Genomic DNA, 10,946 nt, shown 5'->3' with positions numbered 1-10,946 from the left:
GGCAAAAGAAATTCAATTCTAACACTAGGAATGACAGTAATATTGGATATCTATTCTTTAATTTTGCATAATTAGTTTAGAGCGTAAAAATATATAAATTTAATTTCTTTTCTTTGTCATGTAATTAATACTTATTAGCCCAACTTATTTTAGTATAACTTGGTATTTAGATTAAAGTCATTTTCTTTATGGGTTATTAATTAGCAATACTTATTTTAATCGATTTTATTATCTTTTTTATTGAATATTTTAATGCGATGTTATCACCCATCTCATATTTTGTGTTATTTTCTTATGAAATAATTATATAGTTGTATCTTATTAGGACTAAAAAAATATTTAAAGTAAAAGTGATATATTTTGTATGAAGACTTTTTTGGAGAAAAACCCAAAAAACCCAAAAAAAAAACCCGAAGTTAGAAAACCCAAATTTTGTTGATTTAGTTTAATTTATAAATTTAAAAATCCAATGCAATTAATTTAATTTGATATTTAAAAAATTCGAACCATCCCAAATCCTTGCACGCCCCTAACCATAACTATTAGGCTCCAATAACTTGAGCTCTGAAGTGCCAATTTCAGTCGTTAAAGACCCAGCAGCTAAGTCTAGAACAAATCCATCAAACCGATTTTCAACCACACAATTTTAAAATTCAATTCTAATTTCTACTCAAACAACAGCGCTTCTTTTTTTTTTTTTTTAATTTTCTGAATTTCTCAATTTGGAGCTTTTTGAACTTATTAAAAAGCTCCATTGACAATCATTAAAAAGCTTTGAAGAGATATTTTGGGAAACTGTTATTTGTTTGGAATGCATATTCCCACGTAGGTAATAGAAAGAATGGCAAATATCTCCCTCTTCCTTGAGCTTTCTACCTCCATAGTTACCGTGGATAATGGAGGGGAAGGAGGAAGTGGTGGCAATGGCAGTGACCTTTTTAGAAGGAAGAAGTTAATAAAATTTTCAAAAACTAAAATAAATGAAAAATTGAGATAGAATTTTAACATGTGGCTCTTAAATAAGGTCCCAAACACAAGTTTTTTTAACCTATCCACGCGCTCAAATTTGTTGGTAGAAAATGTGTTTGTCAGGTGGATAAAATGGCGTTCATTAGATATACTTCGAAAAAGGTTGAATGTATAAAAGTTCCCCTTGAAGTTTGGCTACAAGGTCAAGTGGTAAACTATGTATTACGTCTTATTTTAAAGGAAAAATTCTCAAGGTTTCATAAGATTGTTATGCTCAATTTATGTGGAACAATAATTCATTGCTGGAAATTCCAGAACAATTTCAGCATATCTTACCATGAATTTGCCAATGTAAAAAGCACCAAATGACCCTAACAAATAAGTTGAGCCCCAAATGGAATTCTCATCCTTCTCACCTAGTAGTACAGAAAACTAATCAGAGTTAAATTATAGAGATAATTACATAGAACAAAGTGTCCTTTTTTTCGTCTGCAGAGCTGAAACAGAGAATAGTTGGCTTGCTCACAAAGCCAATTTTGGATCAACTGTTCCGCTAGAGTTTCCTTCGCCTGTTAGAACATGGTCGGGATCCTGCACAAATAGATTAGCTCATTTGTGATGCAGCACATGAAACAAAAGGCAAGAGAGACTAGTATACTAGTACTAGCACTTACCTCCATTCCCCATTTGATGTAATCTGGGGACTCGCAAGCCTTGTACTCGTCAACAAGACTTTCAATCACATCTCTAGATTCGTCAAATTCGGATAGATCATTGTCCTGCCCATTTTGCGTAAAAATTAAAGTAAGAGGAAAAAGCTTATAGCAAACATCACTATAAATGCAACCAACAAAAGCTTTTACAAAGTGCATGAAGCTTAAAGCTTGGGTTTTGGACTCCCCCTTTGACAAATCATTCCTTGTTGAACAAGAATAAGCAAGGAGCTCAGCTGGGAGCTAAAACGCCCAAACTGGACATTGGACAAAGAAGCATGATTTTTGAAGTTCAACTTTACATCTCATGCCCACAAGTCAAAATATCACAAAGGACACTGTTCTATTCTAAAGATTTTGAGAATTGTACCTGAAAGATTATCATTCTCTGTTTCAATTTGTTTGTCTTAATTTCCTTTTTAGTCTATTTTAAAAAGAATGCCTCTTTCTTTTTTTGGCAACTCTTTAATTCAAACTTTCCACATGGCATGTTTAAGATCACAAGATTAGAAGGCATTTGGTACATTCTATATCTCTTTAATTTAAGACCACAAGATTCAAAAGTCTTCTTTACTTTCTTAAACTTCATGCCAAGTTAACCAAACAAACAAATGTATTACATTTTGAATTTTACCCAAGACTTGGATTGACGCGCTTTTGTTTTCTAAAGGCTGTACATTCTTAAAATGAGAAACGATATTATTTTATTGTGTAATTGGTTAGATATAGAATATCAGCTGCCCAATTCATCAATTAAATCTTTCTTCATACGTGGATGTCAGTTATAGATATCATTGTATAGTGACAGCAATATGAAAGGAGAAAACATGTCGTAGTTTCTAATAGAAGTTGATAGATTTCACTTGAAAAAATTTCAGATTCAGCTTCAGTTTTGCAGATACCACGGAGCACAACAAATGTCTGCTCTGTTTTACTTATCAATTTCTCAGCCATGCAAGCAGAAAAACTAAACACAACCAAGTCCCCAGCTGAACGGGAACTGACTTACCAGTAACTAAACTATACACCATGCCGCCTCTTATTCTTAGTAGATTATATCACAAAGACAGAGTTGAACAAGAACTTACAGCAAACGTTGGATGATTCCTATAATTGTCGAGGAAGGCTTGTCTCTTTCTCAATTTATCATACTGGGTCAAACACTTGCTGAATAAGTGGCGGATACCTGTATGGCTGGCCAGCATGAGACCACTAACCTGACACATTGATAAGCATAGAGTAATATTAAATATCTTTAAGGAAACAAACAGCTTTACAATGTCCACACAACATCCAGGTAAGCAGATTTACAACAGAATGTGAAGACCAAGATAGTCAAACAAATCTGGCTTGCCTCAGCTGATCATCATGCAGCAACTGAAATACAACGACATACCCAGTGTAATCCCACAAGTGGGGTCTGGGGAGGGTAGGATGTACGCAGACCTTACCTCTACCTTTATGGGGTAGAGAGGCTGTCAAGCAGCAACTGAAATAGAGACTATATTTGCCCCTTACCAGAAATACGCTTTCAAACATAAGTGACCAATATTTGTTATGTTTTCAACTATAAAAACTTATGCAATATATCTGTTATTTAAAGTTCAAACTATAAACTTTATAGAACCTTTGGATTCAGCAACAGCATCTAGTGGATCTAAGCATCAGTTTCGAAACACGGAAAGAACAATTACTTCATGCTGTCAAACTTACTTTATAAGTACAACATATTACTCCGTTGATTTGTTGGTAAGCCGAATTACTGGACAACAAGCTTTGACTTTTACATTACAGAGCATCCTTAATCTCTAAGAAAGTCATTTAAGCAGTTTATAAGCTGTAGAACTCAGATTAACAGCCTTCAGCACAAAAGATTGAACAATTAGACATAGATGTATATCTCACCCTATGAGCAGTTTGGACATAGGGAGACTTTCTAGATAAAGCAACCTGCAAAGGAAGGCAATGAAAAGTCAAGAAGTAGGATAAAAAGCTAAATCTCAAAGTTTATTATGGCCAAAAGACCTACCTGAATGCTTGCAGGGCCCCACTCAATAAAATTGACAAGCTTTCTTTCCCTTATTCTCTGCAGACTTTCATGGACCTGATTCCCAAAACATCAAATGGGTAAGAAGCAGTGAAGTTATGTGTATGCATATGTTTGTGGATTGATATATGCTACGAGCTTACAAAGTTGGGAAACAGCTAACAGATGATAAATATAATTCTAGATCCCCAGGATTCATGAATACAAAGGAATCTTGATGTATGCAATGGAAACACAATGTCCCTTTGGGTGGTTTGTTGATAAAGCTATGTCTAAGTTGAAACTGAAATAATCTTGAAACTCCTTAAGGAAATAGTGCAAGCGAAGGATTAGATGATAACAACATAAAACCAATTTTGTGTTTAAGTTTCCAAAACATGACTCTATGTGGTGTGCCTTTCTCAAACAGCCAGAATCAGAATCTGCTTAGAACCGTTCCAGCTTGAAAGAAATTCAATCAAATGGACCTTCACAAATAACTTGAATATATTATAATATAAATGTCTCAGTTCGGGGGAAAAGCACTTCAAACCAAACCTTTCTATAGCATGGTGAAGAAAGAAAAGGAATTACACCACAAAAGTTGTTAAAAAATAATCATGAATACCTGAGTGGGATCAACTTCTCCTTGGATGATGTTTAAAATGGATATGTACTTAGCCTGACTGGCTTCCTTTGTTCGAGCATAGGAGGAAACCATGATATTCTTGGTCTGCAAAGTGAAAGTCTTTGAGTATATCTGCAAAATCTTTCAATAGGACAATATAGAGGACAGGTTTCCATACCTGAAGGAGCCTTCTCATCACATCAAGTACAGTTGTTTTCCGAATCACATTAGCCTGCAAACAGGATTATTAGATATATGCTTCAGTTGTCACTTGTCACTACTGAATGTCCCACACACAAGCTGCATGATACAACTTTACTACAACAACAACATACCCAGTGTAATCCCAGAAGTGGGGTCTGTGGAGGGTAAGATGTACGTAGACCTAACCCCTACCTTTGCGGGATAGAGAGGCTGTTTCCAATAGACCCTCGGCTCAAAATAAAAATACGACAGCAATTTACAATTTTACTTATAAACAGAAAAGAAAAAAGGATAGTCGAATAGAGAGTGATCTAGTGGAATTAAAAAGAAATAACTACCTTTTGTGAGGCAAATATAGTCTCTATTTCATCTTCTAAGCTAGTAGAATTAAAAAGATGATAAAAAGGATAGTCGAATAGAGAGTCAGCTAGTACTCTGTGTGTAGATGTTCAGGAGAAGATGTGGACTTCTTATAACATTGTCATGTAGCTATGCACCAATTGTGGGAACCTTCAGAATTGGTTTAGAATACAGTGAACTGTGCCGAGAATAGTAAAGGATGCATTCATAGTTGCGCTTTCAAAAGAAGAACGAGAATACTGAAGGCATAGGATATAGCCCATGGGCCCTTATGTGGGTGGTGTTGAGAGAGAGGAATAGGAGAGATTTTGAAGGGGTCGATAATGATTTTGTACATGTGAGGAGCAACCTCATATCTCTAGTTTCTTTTAGTGCACCCTTTAGGTCTTTGTTTATATAAATAATTGGGTGAATTTTGTACAGAACCATGTTTTTGGTCTAGGTTTTTCTGCTTTTTGGTATAATACTCATATACGGGGATTCCCCCGACGTTACGTTAATAAAAATAATTAGTTTTTACATTATCAAACAACTACATCTCAATCTCAAACAAAGTTAGACTCGACTATATGAATCCTCAACATCTATTCTGCTTCATTTAGATCCATTTCATTTTAATGTTCAATATTTTATCTTTTAAAACAACTTAGGGAGATAAAAGAATAACCTAGCGAGTTTTAAAAAAGAGATTCTCTACAGTTTCTCCTAACGTACACATCTCTAGACAAACTATAAACACTCCTAGCAAACACTGAATGTAAGGTAAATGCACCAACATGACTAAGCCTAAACCCCTACAAATCGATATCATCTATATGAATCTTTTCTATTTGCTAAGTTCTCATGGATTAAGTGATATTGACGGTTTCTGAGACAATTTTTGTCCATGTGAGTTCTTTTTTAAGAAAAAAATGGTAAGTATTATTAAAGCGAGAACAGCAAGAAAAAAGTGATACTTACATCCAGAAAAAGAGAGAGAAATAAAAAGAGGCGGACGAACGCCCAGTCTAGGCTATACAAAAGTATCTAAGAACTGTAAACCTCATTTACCCACTCCAATTTACACCAAAAAGAAATCAAAAGTATGCAGTCAGACTGTATCTTCAGTATGGAGCTGCTGTGTCCTTCAAAACATCTTTTGTTTCTCTCTTTCCATATGCACCACCAAATACAAGCCGCTTTGGTGTTCTAGATCTTTTTCCTTCCTTTAGGCAGACCCTTGTTGTACCAGCAGAGAAGCAGATCTGCAGTTGATCTTGGCATAGCCGATTTTAGACCCAAAATCCACGTGATTTTAGTTCTACCTCATGCCCTTGTAGTTTTTCATTTTTTTTTACAACTGTGGTGTCTCAACCAGCTTTACACGCACTTTGAATATACCACAAATCTCTGCTACCTCCCACCAGTACAATTGTACTACCTGGTAAGTCTTCCTACCAAGGCTTAAACAGATGGGAAGAATCACCTAGCATCGTTCCTCTCAGCTGGAATTTGAACCCTGGTCTCCAATGTTTTCAACTACTTTATTGACCACTGGGCCACACCCTTGGTGTACCTTCAATAATGTTTAGTGTCACACCCAAGGATCGAGGCATTTGGAGGTTTACATAGTGCATGACCAAACATCTCAGGTGAGTTGAATAATGTATCTATGAGATAAGTTTTAACAAAAGCCGGTGGGCAAACCATACTTTTCAACAGGACAGGAGATAGAATTAGCAACTGAAATCCCCCAGGTACACAACTATCAGAATCCCAAAAAAAAAAATCAACTGATACTTCTTATAAAACCACTGTGGGATGAAACTGGTCTGTACAATTGATCAATGGACGGCATGAATATAGATTACTTAAGTCAACATTTCAGTTCTACTTCATTCTAAGGAAAAAAACAGACAATTGAGCTACTATGAGAGCGCAATAGTAAAAAGATAATAATCAGAAATCGCAAATACAGTTACATATAGAACATTTAGAAATAAAACACTGACAGATAAGAACGGATATCTTACTTGACGTTCCACAGTGAGTGGCGTATATCCAGTCATAAGGAAATGGCATCTTGGTGTAGGTATCAAAGAAGCAAGGAGGCCAACCAAGTCATTGTTCATGTATCCTGGGTAGCGTAGTGTAGTTGTACTTGCTGACATTACAGTAGACACTAATGAATTTGTTTGAGTAAATGTGGGAGTCGTAATATGCAGGCGTTCTACTGCAATTCTATTGAGTGCAGTATTATCAAGTACAACTACACAATCCGCATTCAATGTCAGGCGCTTGAGTGTCAATAGGGAATTGTACGGTTGTACAACCACATCACTTGTCTCATTTTGGTTAGGAAAGACACTGTAGGTTTGGACAAGTTTTTTGCTGTAGCGGTCATTCAGAGTCTCCAACAGATATGACCCCATACCTGCACTAAGGACAGTGATTAGCAACATAATAAATATCCGCACTTAATTCAGAGACACTCATTGTACTGACATTATCACAATCTGAACCAACTTCATAAAAGAAGTCAACCTGAGCCAGTTCCACCGGCAATCGAATGGCATAGAACAAAACCCTCGAGACTATCACTTCCATCTGCTTCCCTGTCAATCATGTCCATTAAGTCCTCCTCGTATTGCTTACCCTGATAAAATAAATGGTTTTTTACCAAATTTTTCAGAAACTACCAATCCAATCTCTAGGGTCAACAAAATGAAAGGGTCATGAAGCACTTCAAGATTATTTGCTGAATAAAGACTCTAAAAAGGTGCTGGTCCAGAAAACATCACAGAGAAAGCATACAGAAAAGATATTGAAGTGGATAGATGAAGGTTGATGACATCTACTGGTTTTCTCAACTCAACCGATGTATCTCCAATCGAAACTGTAAAGGCAGTCAAAGAGTCTATATATTCTTTTATAAGCCAAGATAAATCACAGTTATTATGAGCTTGGCTTATTTGTCCAACTTGGCATCCAGCCCTCTAAATTGACACTGAGAGTGCAATCTATTGCGTGTAACATTGATGAAGCATCTTTGAATATGGAAATTTTATTAAAGGGTAGTCCAGAAACTAGCTGAGAGTATTTATGTTTATGCAATGGCATTAGTTTGTTCCTACACATTATTAATCTTTTTCTATTAATACCTCCATGTCTTGATTGGAAAAGTACTCATCTTTATCAAACTGAGACAAAGATTAAAAAGAAAACAAATAGACCTGATGATATCCGCTTGCCCAATTATTTCCAGCACCTCCTCCATGATCTGCAATGAATACATTCTCATGATTGTAGAGATTCCTATATTCACCATTTTGTATACCATTAATCACCCTGGGTTCTAAATCCATCAATAATGCTCGAGGTATGTAGTGTTGGTCATCCGCTTGATAGAAAAATACATCTTTCCTATCACCTCCCTGCAGCATCACATACTCATCACTATAAAGTAATGTAGGATATTTATGTTGTACAAGAGAGTGGTCTTAAGATGAAAATACAAGCACTTAATCACACACAAGCAACTGAAGCAAGTGTGTAAAACGAATAAGAACATTTTGTCTAAGTGGATGAGGACCTGTAGATACACCATTCACATGCATGTGGCTCAATGACAATGTTGTATGTACATGTATGTTCCCATGGCCACTAGGTAGCATAAATCAGATCAGAAAATGAAAGAATCATATCTATAATTTGCAATCCAGATGTTTTGAGAATGTGGAGAATGGGGTGCAGAAGATCAAGTTAAGCTTTATTTTGCTGTTGTGTTTTTGGTGTAATCAGATCTACTCAAATGATACTGTCACTATTATTGATGTTTTAGATTCAACATAGAGAGAGGACAGTAAAAGTTAAGAGTTTCTTGTAAATATGGTTTCAGTACTACCTAAGTACTGTTTTGCTACATATGAATTATAGAAAAAGTTAACAGTTTCAAAAAAAAAAAAAAAAAATTGCAGACGAATCGAGTTTCAAGCTCCCTCAAATTAGTTTCTTAGAAACAACAAGTCTATCAACCGGTGAAATCCAGCATAACAAATTCGAAGCAAAACCACGTAATTTTTCAAAAGTAAACCACAAGGACCAATAAATAAAAAGGCTCATCGTGGTAACAGTCAGATGTTTTACTTAAACCAATCGACGCTTCTTTGGTATGAAATTCAGAGGGATGTTTAGCTTCCCATGTAGATTTCAAATTCACTAATGTTAATTGTCATAGAATAAATCAACTAAACTGCCTCACTAACTACTACATGATCTAACCATTCTGAGTTGTCAATTGTAACTATCACCACTTGCATTTTATGCTGAACACAAATGATAAAATATACCTAAGTACCTCTGCAATGAAAACGGTACTTTAATGTTAACCCTTTTTTCTCTTGTAACAGACCTAACAATCTCACTCTTTTGTAGCTATTTTTCCATATACATCTTCTTGATGCCATTCATAATAATACTTACTTCAACCAAAGAAAATGTTAGCCCTTTTTTCTCTTAGATTCATAGGGTAGGGGTAAGGTCCTCTCCAGACTCCACTTTGTGTGATTTCACTGAGCATGTCGTTGTATTCGCATTTCATTTTCTACCACAACAACAAAATAAGAAATCTATTTCCTTCCAAAGTAAATGAACTACAAAAGACTATCCCAACTTGAAACAATAAATCAAATGTAAAACAAAATTGCCATAAAAGGCTTTAATTTCAAAATAAACAAAAAATAAAAAAGAGAGACGCTGAACCTAAAAAAGCTACTCAAATGTTATGTTTTTCCCTTCCAAAAATGTAATGAAATAAGTACAGTTCAGATGAACATATACCTTAACAGGTAAAATCAGAAGAACAACTGAACTTGAACAGCAGAACACTATTAGGGCGTGTTAGGTTCCAGGAAAATGTTTTGAAATCATGTGTTTGGTTAGTTGTATTATAGAAAATGTTCTGTTCAAGGTAATTACTTTTCACAAAATAGTGAAAATTACTTTGCCCACTAACTTATCTGCGGAAATCATTTTCTTTTACAGCTTGTTTGGATGGTTGGTACATATCATTTCATGACGTATCGTACTGTATTGTGTTATATTGTATTGTTTTGATGAATACAACATTCGGATACACTGTATCGTTTACCTTCATTACATAATGCCACCCATCAGAGAGAAGTACGGTACAGGATAAAATTATAAGAAAGAATGGGACTTTTAGATGTATCATACAATAAAATTTAAGTAACCTAATACTCTTGCTTCATATCACTTCATTCAACCAACAATTATCCAATTGTGAACATTTAGTTTTCAAAAATCTCGCCAAAACACTATCCTATATATTTTACACCTCCTACAATTGTGTTTGTACTGACTTCTATTTCTATACCCAACCATACTGGAAACAAAGTAATCTAAGCTAACATTTCAAGAAGTACAATATAAAGCTAAGTTAAAACCTAATACTTGGTATAGAAGCGGTATACTAGTTTAATTTATGCAAACAGGCACACTGAACGTAACAAAAGCGAAGTAGTTAGAAAACCTGAGTAGCAAAATCTTCAAGAATGCCTTCTTTACTGATACCGTGTTCAAGGCATAGCTGTTTCCAGAACTCCATTCCAATCTGGTTTCCACATTGTCCCACTTGTAGTGTGATAATTTCTCTCGGCATTTTCCTTTTCCTTGACAGTATCAAGGAGTTTTAAACTGCACGAGTTACCGATCTGCTAGAAGAAAAAGAGAACAATCGGAATTTACTTCTACTTTAGCTTTATGGCCACTTTTTGTAGGCGTAGCCAGTAAGGGGTTTCGAAAAAGAAAAGAGGGAAAAAAGCGAGGTTTCGGCAATTATGTCAAGTCTTATAATGGTGGGGTTAGTCTGACTCTGACCGGCTTAATTATGTTTTGCTGGTGCGCGCTAACATAAGCCGTGAGCGGTATGTCTTCGACTTCTTTTCCCAAGATTTATTCCTAAATCTAAGAAGCCAAGATTTGAAGCATCAAGTTTTATTTGGATATGTAATTTAAATTTCTTAAGTTTTATTTTTTTTATACGCAT

General features: G+C 35.3%; 1 protein-coding gene across 1 annotated transcript; it reads right to left on the bottom strand.

Moving 5' to 3' along the window:
- Positions 1-1,224: 1,224 nt before the first annotated feature.
- LOC132056057 (tubulin gamma-1 chain) lies at positions 1,225-10,742 on the bottom strand. Its single transcript, XM_059448106.1, has 11 exons — positions 10,431-10,742; positions 8,113-8,313; positions 7,424-7,535; positions 6,913-7,313; positions 4,515-4,568; positions 4,337-4,441; positions 3,712-3,786; positions 3,588-3,632; positions 2,771-2,899; positions 1,644-1,748; positions 1,225-1,560 (listed from the first exon to the last, which is right to left on the bottom strand). Exons 1-11 carry the CDS (start codon positions 10,557-10,559, stop codon positions 1,492-1,494), a joined length of 1,425 nt encoding a protein of 474 aa, XP_059304089.1. The 5' UTR covers positions 10,560-10,742; the 3' UTR covers positions 1,225-1,491.
- Positions 10,743-10,946: the final 204 nt, after the last annotated feature.

The sequence above is a fragment of the Lycium ferocissimum genome, chromosome 5, assembly GCF_029784015.1.
Source record: "Lycium ferocissimum isolate CSIRO_LF1 chromosome 5, AGI_CSIRO_Lferr_CH_V1, whole genome shotgun sequence".
Classification (NCBI taxonomy): domain Eukaryota; kingdom Viridiplantae; phylum Streptophyta; class Magnoliopsida; order Solanales; family Solanaceae; genus Lycium; species Lycium ferocissimum.
Note: the sequence above shows the minus strand (reverse complement) of the source record. Positions and strands in the feature narration are given on the sequence as shown.

Coding starts and splice junctions, on each gene's coding strand:
- LOC132056057 (XM_059448106.1), bottom strand. CDS start 10,559: ATGCCGAGAGAAATTATCACACTACAAGTGGGACAATGTGGAAACCAG. Junction 4,569..6,912: donor CACTCACTGTGGAACGTCAA/GTAAGATATCCG, acceptor TCCTGTTTGCAG/GCTAATGTGATTCGGAAAAC. Junction 1,749..2,770: donor GGAATCATCCAACGTTTGCT/GTAAGTTCTTGT, acceptor CAAAATGGGCAG/GACAATGATCTATCCGAATT.